The sequence below is a fragment of the Falco rusticolus genome, chromosome 8 (genome assembly GCF_015220075.1).
Source record: "Falco rusticolus isolate bFalRus1 chromosome 8, bFalRus1.pri, whole genome shotgun sequence".
Taxonomy (NCBI): domain Eukaryota; kingdom Metazoa; phylum Chordata; class Aves; order Falconiformes; family Falconidae; genus Falco; species Falco rusticolus.
In genome coordinates this window covers 49,523,775-49,544,538 of record NC_051194.1, presented here as the reverse complement: position 1 = coordinate 49,544,538, position 20,764 = coordinate 49,523,775, and the positions used below count along the sequence as shown (strand labels likewise).

The 20,764-nt window shown below is 42.6% G+C and overlaps 1 protein-coding gene across 9 annotated transcripts in view; it reads left to right on the top strand.

Annotated features, from left to right (window-relative positions):
* Positions 1-20,764, top strand: part of PIKFYVE (phosphoinositide kinase, FYVE-type zinc finger containing) — a 69,786-nt gene that overhangs the window by 588 nt on the left and 48,434 nt on the right. For 3 of the 9 annotated variants that reach the window (XM_037398187.1, XM_037398190.1, XM_037398188.1), the window contains exons 2-7: positions 3,028-3,209; positions 4,742-4,921; positions 11,369-11,487; positions 14,866-15,037; positions 15,760-15,967; positions 18,415-18,504. In XM_037398187.1, the coding sequence (XP_037254084.1) occupies positions 3,028-3,209; positions 4,742-4,921; positions 11,369-11,487; positions 14,866-15,037; positions 15,760-15,967; positions 18,415-18,504 (951 nt within the window). Of the gene's footprint in view, positions 1-273; positions 387-866; positions 942-3,027; positions 3,210-4,741; positions 4,922-10,511; positions 10,584-11,368; positions 11,488-12,390; positions 12,430-14,865; positions 15,038-15,759; positions 15,968-18,038; positions 18,316-18,414; positions 18,505-20,764 lie in introns of those variants that run through there. The other 6 variants (XM_037398193.1, XM_037398189.1, XM_037398191.1 and 3 more) reach the window with 6 other exon arrangements.

The window sequence follows — 20,764 nt, the reverse complement described above, 5'->3', positions numbered from 1 at the left end:
GAACACCCGCCTCCGCGGACTCCCCCCCTGCTAGGCTGGTGGCTGTAGCCCAGAGTGCCACGCCCGGCAGCAGCCGCCCGGCACCGGGACCGCACCAGGGCCGAGGCGGAGTGCAGCGACGGGGCGGGACGGCTGCGGGGCCCCGCCCCAGCGGCCGCGGCCGGCGGGTGGATTGGCGCGGAGCTTCGATTGGCGCTGCCTCGGCGAGGAGCGCCGCCATCGGCGGGCGATTGGGCAGGGCTGGCGGCGGCGCGGCGGGTTGCTAGGGGCGGGCCGGCGGAGCGGCAGGCGCGGTGCCGGGCCGGGCCGCGGGAGGGGGGCAGAAAAGAGGCGGTGCCGCTCTGGGCCTGTCCCCGATACCTCGCACCGCTGCCCGCGGGGGGCAGGTGAGCACAGCTCGTCTAGCTCGGGTGATCTTGGCCGGCTGTCGTGTGGGCCTGTGGGAGCGGCTCCCTCTCTACGGGTCCCGGCCCGGCCCCTGGCGGCGGTGGCGGCGCGCCTTGGCTGCCCGCGAGCAGCTTCCCGCGGCCTCCCGCTGCTCCCTTCCCGTCCCGCCGGGGAATCCTCCGGGTGCGCCATCCCGGGCCGCGCGCGGGCAGGCTGTCCCCTGAGGAGAGGGGGAGGCAGGGCAGGGCGCTCGGCGTGGCTCCGGCGCAGGGGCCGGCGGTGAAGCGCCTGTGTCACGCAGTTACAGTTAAATAACGAGTGTTCCGCCGCTCCAGCCGGGTGCGCGGGTCGGGTGCCTGCCGTGACATCCGCGGAGCACGGAGCGCCCGGGCCGGGCTGGCGCTGGGCGGCCGTGGCGGTGCCGAGGGGCGCGGGGCGGCCGTGGCGGCGGGGGCGTGCGGTGGCCTGGGGCCGCGCCTGGCCCTGCGCCCCGTCGGTGGCTGCGGAGGACGGTGCAGCCCAAAGCGGCTGTAGCTGCATCGCGCGGCGGCTGGGTAAGGGTCCTGGGGAAGATGTGGTGTGGTTTTGTGCCTGGTGATTGCTAGGTGTGCCTTGCTTTCTGGTTTCCCATAATACAGAAACAAGTAACTATGTTCCTGTGTGGTGGGGGGGAGGGAAGCAGTGTTTTCATTGTAGCGGGAGAACTAAAGCACTTTAAGAAAGGGTGACATACTCCATGGCTAATGTGTTGTGCAGCATAGAAGACCCAGGTGTTTCTGAAGCTAACACCAAGCATGGTGCTCTTCTCTTCAATCTGTTTTAATTAGGCTAGTACTGCTGTCACAGAAACAATTACTGTGTGGGTGATTTTTTTTTTTTTTTCCCCTTGAAGCTAAAGTTTATTCTTCCAGAATCTCATATATGTTGTATGCAAGTTCAGAGACTTCCTTGTTTTTCTGTCTTGCCAGGCTATAGCCAGTTGTTGAGAGATGAACATAATTTCCTATAAAACTTTTTCTGGTAGACTTCAAAATGGGCTTTTTAATGTAGTAGTGTGTGTGGGAGCGTACCCGTGCTGTGCATTCAGCGTTTAAAAAGCAAGTTATCAGTTGCCTTGAGCACTGAAGAAACAATTCCAAATTTACCTGAAGATATGTTCTTGAAGGCATTTTTCATGAACTGTGGTTTTTAAGCATGCTCAAGTCGTGGGCTGAATAATCTTGCTGAAATGAACATTAGCAAAAAGTAACATGACTTACAGGGGAGAGGAATGTGGATGCTAAGGCTCAACCTTACATAAAGAACCTGACCAAAGTTTCTCTTGAAATTTGTGAATGATTTCTTTCTCTTTTCTTTCTTAAGGATACATGACTATCAGGAGAAACTCTTGAGCTAAACATGCTTACTATGCAAAGCAGCAAGCAAAAGTCCACTGAGAAGTCATATGACTTGCAGATAACATCTTTCCTTCATTCCTTGTAGGAGTGGTCAAACCTTGCCACATGAGCTGCATGCAGCTTGTTAGCACTTCCAGTATCAGTTGTCAACCATGTGGATTTTCTCTGGACTGTGCAGATTTTTAGTGTAGCTTCTTAGAACTTGGAAGAAAATGTTCTGGTCAGGAGAATATGCCTGTAGATTCTAGGGAGAAGTTGTGGAAACTGGTATTTCATGAAGGAGCGTGTATCAGCTGCTAAGGGTTTTGATCCTTGGCACGCATAAAAGTCAGGCATCACTCATAGCTCCGTATGTTCCTATTCTGTCAAATGCTTCACTAAGTCTTGCTTAAACAAAGATGAAGGTAGTAAGCACCTTTGCCTAGCAGGTTAGAAGTGCAGACTTAGTGAGGCAGAGTGGAAGAAATCAGGTGTGTATTGAGGGTAAAGAACGTGAGCTGTGGGAGAGTGTGACTCTTGGCCATCTGAAGGTTTTGATACATCGCAAGTAGGCTTAACAAGTGTAGCTTCTCCTAATATAGAATGTGGTTTGGTTGTTTGGCTGTTTGTTTTTCCTTGATGTATCTACTCTTGAAAGCAAGGAAGTTTAGAGGTGTTAGGACAACAAATAATCCACAGTTTGGGTTACTTCTCTGGTAACTTGCACAAGGCCCTGTACTGTAGTGCAGAGGGGAAGGAAGCAGTGTGCCACTAAAACTCGATCTTTTAGTCCTGCTTTTGTTTGCAGTTAATTCTTTTTCTCATTCTGAGTTAACCTGGTGAAACAACGACCATGCCTTGTGCTTGCTCAGGTGTGCCTGTCTTGAGTTTTCTTGTTACAAGGGCTGCAGAAGTCATATTTAAAACTTTTTTTGTGATACACATGCAGAGTCTCCACTTGAAAACTTCAAGTTCCCATAAAACAGTTTAGTGGCTGTTTACTTACTTTGATTGCTCTGGATGTTTAACTAGGAGCTCTGAATTGCTCTCTACAAAGATGCTGATCTCTTGCCAGTGATTAGTCAGGGTTCATAGGCTCCCGACTCCAGCACTCTTGACCTGTGTTAATAGCAGATATCTGTGGGTCTGTGGTAGGTGGGGTGAATGTCCCCTCTAGCATCTCATTGTGACACCTTCTCTTCAGTTGACAAGATGTTTTGTTTCACCACCCTGTGTATAATGCATGTTGCTGAACTCTTTCCAGGGCACGTGAAATGGCCGCAGATGACAAACGGTCTCCGACACTGGACCCTACCAGTGATCTACCTCATTCTCCTAGTAGTCCATCTCATCTCACTCACTTCAAACCCCTGACTCCAGACCAGGATGAGCCGCCTTTTAAATCAGCCTACAGCTCTTTTGTAAATCTCTTCCGTTTCAGCAAAGGTAAGTGCTTGGGGGCATGTGTGTGCATGGATTGTGTCCGCTGTATTATTGATGCCCTCTGCTGCTGCACAAACTTGTAAAAAGAGCTCTGAATATAAGAGGATGATGTCAGATGGCTGGCCAAATGGATGGTGAATCAGTTCTCCTGGGGGAGATGTTGCATCTGCTTTTGGGTGACGTAGTAGAGCTTTGCTGTGGGAGAAGCACCATCTTGCAGCTAGAAATTGTGGCTGCCCATGAAGGTCAGAGACAAGCCAGTTAGCAGATAATATTGTATAGCTTCTTAGCTGGGCATCTGGATTTCCTTTGCCTGTATGAATTTTTTGGGGGGCTAAAAGCAGGAATAACCCTCTTCCAGCCTATATGAGCAAAATGTATGCCTGTCTTTCCAATGCAAGGTCTTGCTCCAGACTACCTCTGCTTCTCACCTTCCTGCCCACGTTGTACCTTCAGCTGGGTGGCAGGCGAGCTGCAATATTGCAGGAGGTCCACCCTTAATGTGCATGGCTTAAGTGTTCCCCATCAAGAGGTCTGAAATGTGAAAATTTTGTAAGTTAAGAAGTAATACTTGATTTTTGCTTTTATGCTACATATGTCATGAAACATATATTCTCAGTTGGCAAGCTCTTAAAGAACTATGTGAGGGTTTTTTTTGTTTGTTTCAAAGAAATACACTGTGAAGAGCAGTGAATTAATATACCTCAGTTTTGTACAAAAGCTGTGTATCTCTTTGTTGGAGGTGGCAAGCTGGTCAGCTGCTTTTGTTTAGTCTGTTCATTATCCAGCTCTGCTAAGCATACTTCTGCAATGTTTGGGCTAGGGAAAAAAAGGGCCAAGATAGCTTTTTGCATAAGCAAACTGATCTGTCCAGACTATTCTTATGCAAAATGAAAAAAACCTACCTGGTGTGAATGCTATTGATTTGCATAGTAGAATATTGCCTGTCACTATTAATTTTTTGAAAGTAACGTAAGATGCGGTCAATATTGGCTTCACTTGTTTGTCTCTGCACAATTGTAGCTGGAGTCAGCAAAGTATTGTGCTGAAAGAATGGGAAAACAATCTTGAAACAGCATGTGAAATGAGCATGTTACTGGAATCGATGAGAACCTGTCTGTACTTGATCCTCTGATGGAAACAGGTGGATTATTATAGGCTGTGGTAACTTTAATGTGACCTCAGTACTGGCTTCCAGCATAACTGAAAAACTTTTCAAGGCAGAAGCTGATAATCAAGCGTAGCCATTCCATATAGCAAGAATAATTTGTGCTTGCCGATTTGTTTTTTTTAGACCCTTTTCACATAAGGGATGTTTCTGAAATTGCCAGAGCCTTGACAGACAAGTCCTGTGTACTGGTCTGTTTCCATGTTTTGAATGGTACTTTTCAGACTAAAAATTGGTGGTTTTTGTTATGTGTAATCATGATCCAAATGAGCCATTTGTGAGAGGTTTTTTACCCCTAGTTCTGCATGCAGTACTGGTTTTCTTTATCATGTCTGAGAGTTGGTTTCTTGCTTTTTGTCACCTCTAGATGATGGCAGGCTTTCATCCCCAGCAGAGAGAGCAGAGACAGGACAGAGTGATCCACAAGCGTTGAGTGGTGGCTGGTCCAGTCCTCAGCATCCCACCAGGGCTCAGTCTCTGAGGTCACCGGTTCCTTACAAAAAACAACTGACTGGTGAGCTGCAAAGAAGATCTTCTTCAACCCTGGGTAATTTCAGCTCTTTGTGCTACAAGCAAATGTTGTACTAGGCAGTCTGGGATGCTTCAGACTGAAGTGGAAGGAGGTGACCAAATGTTTGTTGACTGTCTAGATTGATAGCAGAATTTTCTATCGGGCTACACTGCTTCTGAGAGTGAGGTTGCACTTCAACCTCAGAAGCATTTTCCCTCCACCTGTAGCGTTCCAGCAAGACACTGTTGTTGGGGCTCTGCTGTCTTAATTACAAAATAGTCTGGAACAAAAGAGGTTGCCAAAACATATCCAATGTCTTAAAGTCACTTGAACCTTGATCCTGAAAATTTCTACTTTGTCTTGAGAGACTTTGGTTTCTTAACAGCTGCATTTATAAACTATACAGACTATAACTTTAGAGCTCATTCTGAGTGGGGTTGATGTTTGTGACCTCAAGGGAGTTATAAATGCAGATTTTTTCGCTTCTAGATGTTTTGAGGGGAATTGAACAGGAACTTGTGTCTACATGTTTTTTATTCCTACCCTTGGAACTATGGCCAAATGCTATACTGAACTTCTTCTAGCTGGAATGGAAATTGAATGTCATTTCAAAGGTGCAGCTGTGTAATGGATTTATGAAGATCTGGAAGGGCTAGTGAGTAGATAGTGGGAGTCCCTCTTGCTGTCTGCTAGGTTATTGTTGGCCACTTGTTGTGATAGCCTTGAGCAAACTGCTAAGTTGGGTAAAAATCCTGTGCAAGACAGTATTTCCAAGAGTATGGTGCTTAGTAGAAACAAATCAGACCTTAAAAATTGTGAACTTTTATGGGATTTTTAGAAAGATGTCTAGTCTTGGTAACCAGGTAAAAGGCCAGTACAGGTAACTAGCATTTTCATCTCTTAAGTCATTTGCGTGCTGTCTCAGTTGAACGTATTCATTATCTTCCTCCTTGCCCTCTAGTACTTTTTGTGCTATTCATTTGTATCTGTCACAACAAACAGATTAAGGTTTTGGTGTTTTGTGTGTGTATGTTGTTTTTTGTGTTTTGGTTTTTTTTTTTTAAGCTTTTTCTCAAATGACCCAAGTACAGCAGTGTGCCCTTGGCTGATTTGCCAATTTACTTCATTCTTGGTTACCTCTCGTAAATAACTTGGCAGTTATCTGGGGATTACAGGTTAGAAACCTTTAGGTGAGGAAGATTGTTCAGTACTCAGAAGGCAGAAATAATCTTGCTGTTTGACTTCCACTGGGAATAGGCAACCAGGGAAATGAGATTTCACATCAGGTATGTGGAAGTAACTGTTGCTGCATTATTCCATCTCCTTTTCAGTACGTTCATTCATATCCCTGGGTTTAGATGAAAGTATGCTTAGAAAAATTTCATAATAAATCAGCCTGAAAAGAAGTAAAGATAGATTAAGCAGGAATTGCTGTTTTTTTGAAGAAATTTCTGTGATAGTGCGTGCTGAGTGGCCTGACTTGCTGTTGAGTATCTTTCCCTGAGTAACCTCAGTGCTCTAACAAACGTGAACTCTCTGTAATGCAGATAAAAATGTACTGAGTTGGTGTGGAGGTTTCAGAGGAGTTTTTCAGGTCGTCTCACTGTGTTTGAAGTGGGGAAAAATACTTGCATCTTCCCTCTCCAAAAATCAGGCGTTGCTTTTTTTGAAGCAAACTTTATAAAATTGAGTTTCATGCCTTCTTTTGTCTTAAAAGGTGCTCAATAATCAGGTCTTTGAGGATTTCTGAACATTGAGCAGAGGAGAATTTTACTTATGCCATTGCAGCTGATGCTGGGCTGCACAAATAATGTTAGAAATTATTTTGTATCTAAAGAATGAAAAGACCTAATGTGATTTTCAGAAACACCTGGATTGGTGGATCAGTTCACCCACTCAGTTTAGCGACAGTGAAGCGTCTAACCTAGTTGAGTTTTACTGCAGCCTTGTATCTGCAGGCCTGTTAAATGTCTTTCTAGGCTTGACCTTTACTCAGACACTTGGTAACATGGGCAAATGTAGGCAGGAAGATGCTCAAGCCCTTCACAAAGGTGTCTCTATCCTACTTGAGTTTAAATAACATGCCAAGCTTAAACAAACCAAAAGGAATAAATAAATAAAAGGTTGCTGGTGCCTCTAAAGAGTAATGGAATGCAATTGCTCCTGAAGATGCTGAATCCCACCCCTCATCTGTCTACTAGCTTGCAGTGTCTGCACAGCAAATATTCTCATGGCTCAGGGACCATGCTGGCTGACAACTGCAAGCATGGAACAACATGGAGGGATGGTGGCTTTTGCAGGAGACTGGCTAGCACTAAATATGTAGGGTTTCAGTTGGGTGCTTCCCTTCAGGCCTGCTTACATGAAAGTGTTACAATAGCACCTTACTGGCTTTTGTGAAAATAGGAAGAGCTGCTGGATGCTAGGTTTATGTAAAAGATGCTTTGTGAGTTCTATGGCTGAAGAGCCAGTGCTGAGACTGCATTGAAACCTGCGGCCTTCCTCTTGGGTGATCTGTTGCATCCTCATGTGCTGGAGTAGGGTGCTGGGAAGCTAGGGTCACTTCCACAGGGTCAGTGGGCCCAGCTGGTTGTGTAGGACTGTGTGTGTCTGTGTGTACTCTCAGCCGAGTGCTTTCAAGATGCATCGAACCAAAATAGTCTCATACTGAAATAATGTCACAGCTTGCAAATCCAGTTTAAGGAGAACTAGAAATGCTGAAATTGGAGAGGGAGCGTTGGTAGTAAAAGCACTTGTCACTCTGTCATGCAGGATAGTGCTGTTAGTGCTAGACAATTGAAGGAGACTGGCAGTGGTAGGGAATGGCAAAGGAGCCTAGTAGGAGTAAAGGAAGTCCAACGATCGTATGAGGGGAAGGAAGGCCTGAGGAAACTGTGTGGTGGTTACTGGGAATCATAAGGAACATGACTTATTACCAGAGTACCTTTTCTATTGAAAAAGGTTTTGGAAAGTGAAAATGGATGTTGTAAAATGAAGTTAAGGACAGCTTTCATCCTTTTTGTGTCGGTACTTTGTATGGCAGTGACTTGAGGAAGATGCAGTGTTTGAACTGTGACAGTGAACTTAAATATGAAATGATATGCTTTGGCAGCAAATAAGTAGAAATCAATTCTTGTTGATTTGTATTAGCAAAACTGTGGTATCCCTGGCGGGGGGTATTTTTTTTACTGTTGAAACCTTATGAAGCTCTTTGTTGGGCCTCTTGTGTTAGTGTATGGTCAGCTCTCTGTAAACTGAAAATAGCAGTTAAGTTGCTAACAAAGTAGTTACAGTGGTTTTGGCTTGTCATTCACATTTTAAATAACTGCTAAAATACCTAGGGTCATGAAAAACTCTGGAAAAATATATTAAGTGGTTCAGTAATTGAGGATGCAGAGCAATGGCATGACTTACTGAGCAAATCTTTCCGTGGCCTGAACTCAGAAGAGTGTGCTGAGTACGAGTAGGTAATCATAGCTGGAATGGTATTGCGGGTTCCTTCCTAGTGATCACAGTTCAGGTGGGGAGAGTAGGAAAAAAGGGAGGAAAACATACAGTATTTCAAAGGATGTATAGGATTGCCAAGGATCCGTAGCTATGAATACATATCAGAAGGATGAGAGGTACTGTTGAAATATGAGTTTGTGGTTTTGTGTTTTGTTTTTTTTTTTTTTTTTTTTTTAGCTGTAGTAGCTGTAGGAGTTACTTTTTAGTTTAAAAAGGAGAAATAGGTTAGAAATAAATCAAATGGAAAATCTAGATGCAGTTCCTTTTGTGAGGTTTTGTTCAGCAAACATGTAGATGGGAAGGGAATGGATACAAAAAATGCAAATGCTGCATAAGCTGGTACTCCTGAAAAGATGTGTTCCATGCTCATGTTGGAGTGTCACACTGAAGGGCTGAGATGCAGCTGGCTTTTGTTTGTTAAATGCAAAATGATATCAAGTGAAAAATGACTGTCTTTGTATGAGTGTTTGGCTAGGGAAGAAGAGTAAATGGATGAAGATGTGATAGAGTTCCGGACTGAAAAAGTATAAGGACTCTATATACTAAAACCACGAGGAAGCTGTCTTGACTTCCTGGAGTTCTTTTTGTGCTTGTTGGACAATCACAAGCAAAAATTTGTGCAGCTGATCTGATTGTCATAAAGGATTAAATAACAGTTAAACAAAGTTTAACTTTATTTTGAAAAGCTGATTTTGTATGTAGCTTTAATTGTGGCTGGTGGGGTGTGTGGGGTGGTTTTTTTTGGGGGTGGAGGTGTGTGGGTTTTTCGTGTTGTTTCTTTGGTTTTTTTTATTTATTTAGCAGCATATACTGAGTTTGCTGCTTCAGGACCACTGAAAAAGCTTACCACTACTTAGATGCATAAGTGTGGTCAACCCTCTTGGGATCAAATAAAATAAAAAAAAAGGTTATGAAATCTCTTCAGAAGTGCAACTAATGGAAGTTTGGATGGTTATGTGGGCAAAGCAAGAAAAATACTCTTACAGTTTGCATGTTTACGGAAGGGAGTGTGAGTTTTGCAGATTTAATGGTGAAATAAGGAAATGCAGTTACAATGCTGAAAACATACCTCTGTAAATCATGCGTGCATTAACTGAGAAAATGGCTGTGGTATTTATAGTAATAGAATTTGAATCAGGACTAAGAGTCAACCTAAGACTGATACATGTGAGTCTTTTTATAAGGACAGTGTTTTGGACACAGTGTGTCCTGTACTGCAGAATAATAACTTCTTACATTCTTGCTCTCCAGCGTGTTTTCCCCAGAAGGGGTGAAATCACATGACTGAAAAGGAAAAAAGCCAACTGAATTTTAATCTGAGAATTGGTCAGCTTCTCTAGTAATAAATGGGTTGGCTATGTGCTCCTACTGCTGGCGGAATGCTTTTTCTAATGTAGATGTCATCCTTTTGACATTGTTTTATGTAACACGCATAGCTCAGTGTGGAGTTACCTGTGGCATTTCCTCATTGCTGTATGTGTTCGTACTTTGGGAATTGCTTGCCTGACAAGATTTGTCACTAGCTGGGCAAGGAGGCCTGATAGTAATTTTTTGAATTGGAAGCAACATTCCTGGAAAGAAGATACTATTGAATTCAGAAGTTACAGCAGGAAAGTCCAGGAATTAAATGCAGCATAGATCTTGTGATAGAAGTAAGGAGGAGGCAAAGGTTACTATGGTATTGATGTTTTCTTGAAATATTTAAAGTCCCTTTAATCACTATAAAATACATGACTTGGTACTGTCCAGAAGTGTATTTGGGTTTTTTTGTGTGGGTTTTTTTGGTTTTTTTGTTGTTTTTTTTTTAATTCCAAGTGGCTAGCCACAGGACTGGGTTTAAACACTCTAGAATCTCTTTAAAATCCTCTCCTCTTGTGGATTCTTTATTGTACATAGGTCATTAAGCAGCTATATGTGGGCCGATTAACTAAAAAGTCTACTAAGAACCTGAAGAGGGGGCATGGAATCCTGCAGTTTTAATTGTGTTATTCTAAGGGGTTTTATCTGCACACAAAGGAATAGCCTAGTTGTTACTGCACAGCAACAGTTAACACGCTTCTGCTGGGGCTGTCAGCATTCCCGCTGACATCAGTGATATCTGAAGCAGTAAACAGAAAGCAGCCATGTCTGTTCTTCCAGTGCCAGGGGGAATCAAAATAAAATGCTAGTCAGATGGAGAGCAACGAAGCTGGTAAGAAACTTTAAACTATTCAGAAAAGTTGTTGATGACTCTTAAAAATGTTTAAGTGTTCAATGCAGCACTGTGTGTCCTGATCCTTCTGGAGAGAAGGATCCTATTTGTAACTTGTACAGCAATGCTTCAAAGTAATCTAGCATTTTATAGGAAAGAAACTAACTGTGTTAACTTTTTATTCAGGAGTCTCTGCTATAGTTAATCAAGAATGACTGCACAAGTTCTCAACAACTCAGCTTTTTTCTTGGAAAATAAGAAAAGAACCTCAAAGATGAGAACTTCTGGGAGCATTTTATTCCGAGTTACTGTTTTTAATCAAAACTGCGCAATTGAGTCCTGAGACTTGCTGTAATAATTTATAAATAAATTCAGGTTAAGGCATTGACTCACACCAGCCCTGGAGTATTCTTGCAATTACTTTGGAAGTATTAATATTCTAGAGGGCATTCTAAAATGAGACTTCAGTGCTTTCTAAAAGACTTTCATTACAAGGTTCATACAGTAGGTTGAAAGTCCCTTCTTTAAAAGCCGTTTCCATTCTCACAGAACTTAAATCAGTTCTTGTCAACAAAGGATGGTATTTAAAATGTCAATCAAAGCAAGCTATCTGACATCAGACGCTCCTTTTGGGGGAGGAGTGCAAGGTCAAAAAGTGATACACACTGTAACTTCGTAAAGTACATACATATGTGAACATTTCTCCCTCTGATGAGGTTTTGTGTTGTGATGTGAATGTTGATGTATCATGGAAGAAATGAATACTACTGTCCCTTCCCTTCCAGACAATCGGAGGAAAGTAGAACCACCTCTTGGAGGTCATGATCCTCGAACAGCAGTTCAGTTAAGAAGCCTCAGCACCGTTTTAAAGCGCCTCAAGGAAATCATGGAGGGGAAGAGCCAGGTACTTTGGAAGGATTTGTAGGCCAGATTATCTAGAATCTGAACTGTTTACCAGGCTTCTCTGAGCTTCATTTTTTAGGTACATGGGGGGGGGGGGGGTTTCAGATGTTTGAAGGATGAGTGAATAAACTCACAAATTCTTGTGTGAGTGCAGGGGAAACAATGGAACTTAATGCTGACTTTTGATGTGTCAAACATCTGTCATGCTGTGGGAGTGAAACATTTCAGTTGCTCAGCTTCTTGGACCTGGACCAGGTGCTCTCATTTTAGGCTCCTTCCCACTTCTGTTACCTAATCTGGTGTTACCTGATGGTTTTATTCCTAACTGTCATGGTTTAACCCCAGCTGGCAACCAAGCACCACACAGCTGCTTGCTCACTCTCCCTCACTCAGAGGGGTGGGGAGGAGAATCAGAAAGGAATGTAAAACTCAAGGGTTGAGATAAGAACAATTTAATAATTTAAACAGAATAAAAATGTAAGAACAATAACAATAATAAAAACAGTTATAATGGGAAAGTGGGGAAAATAATAAAATCTAAAGGAAAAGGGAGAAAGGAAAACAAGCGATGCACAGTACAACTGCTCACCACCTGCTGACAGATGCCCAGCCAGTCCCCAAGCAACAATCCTCCCTGCCAGATAACCCTTCAAGTTTATATACTCAGCATGACATCCCATGGTATGGAATATCCCTTTGGCTGGTTCAGGTCACCTGTCCTGGCTGTGTCCCCTCCCAGTCTCTTGTGCCCCTCCAGCCCTCTCAGTGGCAGGGCCCAAGAAACCTTCCTCCACTTAGTATAAACGTTATCCAACAACGACTAAAAACATCAGTGTCCTGTTAACATTGTTCTCACATCACAGCCAAAACACGGCCCTGCACTAGCTACTAAGAAGAAAGTTAACTCCATCCCAGCTGAAACCAGGACACTAACCATGGGCAGGTAAAACACATTGATTGTCAAAATAATAATGAGAATTCTGATAATTAATTACATCTGCTACTTACTGTGGTAGTGATTGGTCAGCAGTGTTTTCTTTCAAGCAAATATTAATCAGTGTTAATCAAGATTGATTCAGCTGGGTAAAGGTCTGGTGTTTGCTACTGACTTGTTGATTTCACCTTCCTCTGCTTTGTTGGACCATGCCTTTAAGGTGAGGATCCAGTTGAGAAAAGAAGCCATAACTATTTGTAAGTGATATAAATAGCTGTGTCTGGGAGCAAGACATGAACAGGTAAAAGTACATTTAATTAAACTGATTGAAGAGGAAAAAGACTTTTGTCTTGGTAGCTTTTACAGGTAGACTTGGCGTAAGCTGACTTAAAATGCTATTCTACTTGTAAGAGTGACTTTGCTTTGGTGGAAAGGGCAGTATTTCTGAGGGTGAAACAAAAGCATTTCATTGCAGTGAGTAGGGCATTGAGTGTGGCCCCTATTTATATTTCAGTTTGTGGCAGCTTCTGAAGGGCCTCGAGATTTTCAGACACCTTTGAAGGTGTTGGAGAAGTGCTCATAAAAACAGGATGCAGCAGTAAATGTATATGTTTAGATCTTTCTCTGAAAGCAGTATGTTAGTTGCCAGCATACTGACTTCGGTGCAAATGGTAATGCATCACTGCCCTCCACTGCAGCAATGTCTTGCTTGAGTCGCTCTAGGCAACAGTTTCTTGTGGATTTGGTCTGTCTCTGCAGGAGACCACTTTACTGTTATAGGAGGTATGTGTCAGATCCTGGAAGGGGCTGCTCTTATCAATGTTTACTGCAAATAGGGGCCAGACTTGTGTTCTGAACTCTTCTTTGTAGGCTGTTCTTATCGTGAGTGTTGGCTGTGACTTGAGCAAGGCAGAGAGCTGGAAGGTGTCACCAGCAATAGCCGGGTTTCTAAACAGCCAGTCAGGTGCAGGTGGGGCAGAGGCAATGTGAGAGAGATGGTGGGCAGAGACATTAATGCTTGAACAGCTGCTTTTTTTGTGGCAGAACCAGAGGCTTGGCTTATCATGCAGAGCTGTAGCAAAACCTGTTAATTGACATCCCCTGTAGCTTTGCAGCAGTTTCGTGGCAAAGCTCTTTGCTGCATCTTTCCCTGCTTGAAGCTTAGTGTTCATTGTAAAAATTTCTAGACTCTTTGGAACACTATAGACTACACTGAGCAGTCTTCAGCCTCTCTCTGTACAAGTTTTTTTTTGGGTAAGGACAGCATGAAATTGTTGTCTCGTTGATCATAGCTGTTTTGGTCTCAGAGTTGTCTAGCAGCTATGTCAAACTTCACTTTGTGAACATACAAAAATAAACCCCCAGGGTGTGCTTTTTTTTGATTATGTGAAAATCAGAATATGGATCACCTTTCTTCTCTGTGGTTACTCTCTTCTTGTGTTATTTTGAGAAAAATCTTGCAGCACTTCCCCTTCCTAAGAAAAACTCAGGGTAGTCAGTCCCTCTGAAAAGGCTTATTGCCAGAACTGAACTCTAGCAGTGTTTCACAGTTAGAGCTGTCATGTGACCATTAGCAGTTGTCTCCATCTGTGGTAATTGTAGCTGGTGTGCTCAGAATGATAATTGAGAGATTTGTCTTGCTCTGTTCTTTATAGCTACAACACCAAATGTAAGTTTTAACTCTTTGTTTTCAAGTCTTAAAAACAAGACAAAAATTCCTGTGGCTGTATGCATGCTGTAAATCTGCTGAATGTGTGTTCCACAGTTGTCTTCACATGGCAGTTAACCTGGAGTTCAGAAACAATGTCAATCTGGGACACAGACTTTTACAGCCATTTACTGAGGTTTTGAAGAATTTGATCATATAACAGAACTTTTCACATGTATCTATAGTCCTTTCAAAGTACATTCCAGTGTTAGCTGTTGAAATGATGTTCCTGCGCTGCTGATAATTCCTGATAATTTGATTTATCTCTGGATAACAGCTTCAACTAATCTGCAGGTTTTGGGTTTCTTTGTTCTGTTTGGTTTTTGGTTTTGTTTTTTTTGTTTAACTGTGCTTGTTTGAGGGCCTGTCATATGCTAGAGGCAAGTGAGAGGGAAGAGCAATCAATACTTCATAAGTTGGTTTCTTCTTGACCTTTCTCTACAGCTCAGGATAGTTTTTATCTGCTTTGCTTGCATCTTGGATAAAGAAGGCAAAGGCTTACTAGGTTTATTCTCACAGCTAAGAACTCTCTCAGCCTTCTGACTCCCTGTAAAACCACATGAAAAATCCTTTCTGTGCATATGTGTGCCTTATACACGAGAGTGTGAACATACACACATGTATATGAATATATGAGAGTGTCCTTTTCATATGCATGGTCTATACAGCAATCATGAGTCCAAACATGCTTTTTTTATTTACAAAAAAAGGCTTTTCTCTGCTGCCTTACCTTGTAGGACAGTGACTTGAAGCAGTACTGGATGCCTGACAGCCAGTGCAAAGAATGCTATGACTGCAGTGAGAAATTCACCACCTTCCGGCGGAGGCACCACTGTCGACTTTGTGGACAGATCTTCTGTAGTCGATGCTGCAACCAGGAAATCCCTGGAAAATTCATGGGCTACACAGGTAGGGTTTACCTGTTGAGAAGCAGAACATTCTCTGTGTGCTCAGCTCTGTTTGGGCTACTGCATTTTATATTCTGGCATCTGCTAGAGAATGCTGTACAGGTCTCTAGTGAGCTTAGAAATAAGCAAAAAGAATCACAGCACCTAATTCTACCAGTTTCTTCATGCTCAATGGTGGATTATGCCATGCCTGCTTATTTTTACCAAGACTACATCCATGATGTCAAAAATGGCCACTGTTTAACAAGGATGTTCACTGCAAAAAATGTGTTCAAGTAAAAGCTGCTCTTAGTGATGGTAGTTTTAAAATTTTATAAGCCACATGTTCTAACTGAGAGTGAAGGAAACTCACCAGTTACCAAACTCTAGACGTCTCCTGAAGGAGATAATTATTTCCAGACATCAGCTGGTATGTCATATCTGACTGGCTGTTGTTGTAGCATGATTTCAGTGTGCACATGTGCTGTCTCTCCCTACCCCCACAACCTGTCTCTCTCTTACTGATCTCGCGTGTTATCCATCATTTGACTTGGAGGAATTCCCTGAGTGTACAGTTATCTGGGGTTTTGCTCTTTAAGGGGATATGAGAAGCAGACTTAAACAAGCAAAGAGGTTTTGAAACAGGAAACCCTGCTTTTTCTACCATTACACACCTTTCATCCTGTAGGAACAGAGTACTATTTGTTCCTGTTCACTTACACTCTCTGGTTCCTCTTTCCATAGGGGATCTCCGAGCCTGCACTTACTGCCGCAAAATAGCCTTAAGCTACGCACACTCCACAGACAGTAACTCCATTGGAGAAGACTTAAATGCTTTGTCAGATTCTGCATGTTCTGTATCAGTGCTGGATCCTGGTGAGCCGCGCACACCAGTTGGGAGCCGTAAAGCTAGCCGCAACATCTTTCTGGAGGAGGATCTAACCTGGCAAAGGTAAAGTGAATGGTTTCATGCTGAGCTCCAGAATCATAACTGTTTTCAGGCTGACACATACCTAGACAAAAGCTGGTGGTTTCCATCTGGGAAACTTAGTAGTAGATCTGTAAAAAGATTCTAATCCTGTGCTTGTTTCTAGTATTCTTCTTTTTGAGTTGAAATGTGGCAACTTTCCTAGTGGAGTTTTAAATTATTTGCAGTTTTTTCCTTTAACCTACTGAATCGGTGATTCTATACCAGTTGCAGAGCAGGCTTTTAGCTTCAGAGTTTAAAAAGACAAACCAAAACCCCATCCCTTCTAACTGCCAACGTATTGAGAGGCAAGTCAGTGTAACACTGATGCTTTACCTGTCAGGTTTTCAATTGAGCGAGAAAATAAAGAGATGCTGTCTGTGTAAATGAAAGAGAAAAGGTGGAAATAACCACCTGTTTCAACTGAAGTGGGATTGAAAGGACAGCTATAAAGGTTCTCCGATCTCCTTCCAAAGTATATTTCTTCTTATTGCTCTCAAATGAGGCGTTCTTAATTTTCAGGCCATGAATGAAAGAACGCTGTACTACTTATCAAATGGTATACAAGCTAATTTCTGAGGACCTTTATTTAATTTAAGGGTGGGCTGGAGAAATAGTCAGATGTGGTGTTTGTGTTCATTTCACTAAAAACAGAAGAACAGGCAGGTATGAAACTACGGAGACAATCTTGAGTCAAAGTCTTTCTTTAACTGAGGGGTAGTGTTAGTGACATGTGCCTCTCAGCAAATCTCTTCTGGTGGTTCTGATAGTTTTAAAAGGAAAACCTCAAAAACAACTGTCTTCAGAAAGTGTCCTGATTCTTGCTTTGCATGTTGCTTTTCAGAGTATGGTGCTCCTATATGGAAGCAATTAAAGAGTTGGCTTTAGGCCTAAAGGAAAGTACTTCTGGTTTAATGTCATGGTCACCTAAAGCAGTAATGTTGCAATACTTGGGATAAATGCTACCAGATTTTGAATTGGGGAGTAAGTATGTGTGCTCGGAATGCTTCTCTTCAGGTGTACAAAATAATAGATGGCATCATTAGTTCTGTCTTCTGATGTGTTATTAGTATCTTTATTATAGCAATTCAACAGCTTGTAGGCAGAACATGTAAAGGAAGTATTTATGTCTTTATTTTCGGCAGCTTGTAGTACTCAAGGGAAGTAGTGGCTATTCTTGAAAGCCTAGTAACTTTCTGTAGTAGAACACTTAGTCTTGTTGGGGAACACTGAGTAAACATGGGCTGCTTTTGTGTGTGAAAGGGAGAGAGCGAGATTAGGTAATTTCCTTCAGTGAGTGTTGCTCGTAAAATGTAAAACTTTGCAGTGGGTTATGGTGCTTCTTTTAATACTGCATTTGGTATGTTCCTGATTGACCTTCAAGGGTGTGAACTCAAGACATTGAACTTAAATGCCACCACAGTGGAAGGTGGCAACTCACAGCTTTGTAATGGAAGTAAAGTTATTTTTCTAATATGTGGCTTCCGTGTGAGAAGTGGTTTGCTTCAGAAGAAAACTTGGGAGTTGAGTCTCTTCCCAAAATAATGTATTTGAGATAAGGCTCTTGCCTGTCGCTGTCATACACTGCAAAACAGTGAGAAAAGCATTTATGGGAGTGATGCTGTATTTACTTGTCTAATCTTGCTCTGCTATTTGAGCAGTTGGAACATGGAGGCATGGGCTTCTGCTTTAACTAACTTGAAGGGCTGTGACCTTTAAAAGTGAAGGAGTGGTGTACTCTTGGCAAGTACAGGTACTCGGGCAAAGTTGTATTGTGTACATTTTCTCATGAAGAACATTTATTGTGCTAGTAACGTGTCTACATCCCAGAGTACAGCCAGTATGGCTCTGTCAGTTGGAGTGTAGTGGCTTTTATCTGTTAACAGTTTTGCCAGTAGGAATTTACTTTGATGGTGTATGAATATCTGCCGTCCTTCCTCCTGGGGCGGAAGGGGAAGGAAGGCAAAGGTGATAGTGATCAGGTTAAACAGTTACAGAAGGTTGTCAGGCTATCTTGGTAAAAGCTGTCTAGCAATAGCTATAGATAGCATTGCTTGGATTGCAAAGATGATGTGTTGGGGAGATGAGGGTAATGCCTCTGCCTCCAAAGGGTGCAATGACAGCCTGCAAAGAAGGAGGATGTGTAAGAAAGCGATATAGGGGAAGAGGGTGTGAAGGCAAGATAATATGAGAAGTGGGAAGAGCCTGTATTGTCCAAGACTTATGTCTGAATGGAGAGAACTTGAGCACTGTCCTTCAAATATCATTGGCCCACAGCTGGAGAAAGATTTCCCTATTCCCTCATTGATTTAAGTCATGGGTGTGAATGAGAGGTAACATTATGGTTAACCTTATTTTAATTCCAACTGTTCTGATGCTGCTGCATGTGGCAAATCTCTCAAACATCTGTAACATGCTCCTTTTCCTTGCAGTTTGATTCACCCAGACTCTTCAACTACCACACTGTCTGCACGCCTTGGGTCTGTGCAGGAGGATGCAGGGAAGTCACCAGCTAGGAACAGGTAAACTAATCATATCTGAGTATTTTCTGTCCTGGATGCACTCCTAGCACACTCTTATCTGTAAAGCCTGTATTTTGGGGCTTGTTTTTACTGAGCATGCTGTTTCATCTTTAAAATGGGACACCTCATTACCCGTATGTAATGCTACAGAAAGACCATTTAGGCACATACTCATATGAATAAATATGCCACTTTTGAGGAACCTGTAGTTTGCTGCTTAGTCAGTCAAATAGAGGTGGTGGTAAAGAGGACAGAAAGGGGAAGAACTGGCTAAGGAAGGTGGTTCTGAGGAAGATGAAGAAAAGGGAGTTAACTGGGATATGGTAATGGTAGGCAAAGACTGAGGTCATGGAGGAGCAGAGGTGTAGTGTTCATCTGTTTGTTTTGTGGGTTTCCTCCCTTCCACCTCCTCTATCTGCTCCATCTGCACTTTCATTAATTACGATCTTTAAGTTACCGGGCTTCCTTAGGCTAAAATCCCATCATAGGTCTTTATGCAAGAGTGCTGGGTAAACTTGGAAATGTGAGATCTTTAGCAGAAGTTGTGAATGCTTGAGCTTAAATACATTGGTATTAGAAGAACAAGTAATTTCCACTTCATAGTGCTTCTGCTGCGGTTCTGGTTGCATACTTCTGTTATGGTTAAATTGGGGGAATGAAGGTGAGGCAAGGATATGAGAAGCAGAGCAAAGATAATCCAAATTTCAGTGTTGGAGGCAAGAGATATTCAGAGACTTCTTTACATTGGTGCTGCAGGAATGCAGAATGTTTAGCAATTTAGAGGGATCTGGCAGGACCAGCATAGACAGGGAACTCTGCTGAGAAGGATGCCGGGTGTGCCTTTCAGGGAACGGACTGTTTGGAATCTTTATCTTCTGTGAGATGGGAACAGTTAGGAGAGGATAGGTGCACACTGTACAGCTGAGAACCAAAGATCTCACCTAGGGGAAGTCAAGTACTGGTGGATAAACTAGTGCCAAAAATCAATTCTAGATTTTTGGAATGGCAAGGAATTCAGAGTTAAAAGGTAAATGCTAAATAACTGCAGTAACGTCAAGACATGTCTGAAAACTTGAGGATGCTCTCGTGCATCCTGTTTGAATTGATGTTGTCTGTTTTAAAAGGCCTTTGCTGTTTGCTCACACATGCAGTAGTAGGAGGTTTGTAAGATGGACCTGGCAGGCTCAAACCACTCATTAAAAGTTAAATTTTAACTCTCTGGCTAATCATGGCCTCACCATAGTACTTACCTGTCTGGACTCCTGTTTGAGAAATAACGATGAGGTATAACCTATCTCTGCTCAAATTCTGAACCTGTGGAAACAAAGCTATTGGCTTTGGGCTGAGCAATGCTATCCTTTAGGTCTTCTCAAAGCAGCTGTAGAAGTTTCTTTGAGGCAAGCTTGACCATGCCACTTTGTAGATGAGATGAAGCAAAAAAGGTGCAGGCTGAGTGCATTTAGATGCAGGTAGCAGAAGTTACTTAATACTATTTGTTTTCCCTGTGGGTGGGGGACGTGTTGTTTTTTTTCTCAGACTGATTATTTATAGGGGAAAAAACCCCAGCACAACAGTCAAACATTGCAAGCAGAGGGATTTGAACTTCTCATTTGCAGGTCCTTCTAAAGGATGGGGATTGTCATTGCAAAATCTCCCCCTCTGTTTTTAGAAAAGATAAATACAATTAAGTCCCAGATGTAATTGGTGATGACAAAGACACAGATATGAAATCTGACTGTTACAATGCTTGTTAAATGCCCTTTTACACAAAAAAATACCTGCTGACTACAGGTAGGTGGTACAGTTAAAGTAACTGTTGCAAAAAAAACCACACGGGAGGAGTGCTTAATAGTGGACTTTGATGTCAGTCTCATCTTCCACTAAGAATGCTTTCTGTTAAGCTGTGTAACTCTTCCAGTTTTAACTTTGTAAACTTGAGAGTATCTGAACAGAAGAAGAAGAAGAAGAGAGCATCTGAAGTAGAAGCAGAGTTTTAGCCTGCTTGAATGCCTGACTATGACAGAAAATTTTTGCTTGTCACCTTTACATGGATGTAGAGCCAACATAGTTTTCTTTGATTCTGCTAAAAAGTACCTAACTAAAAACCTTTATCAGACCAGTATTCCTCCTCAAGAGACAGGGGAGGAAAAAGCAATGATTTTGAGACTATTGCACCTTCAGTGCCGCCGCCTTGCAGTACAAAATCTGAAATAGGGTGGCATTACTATTTCATGCCAGGACTCAGCCGCACAAACCATTG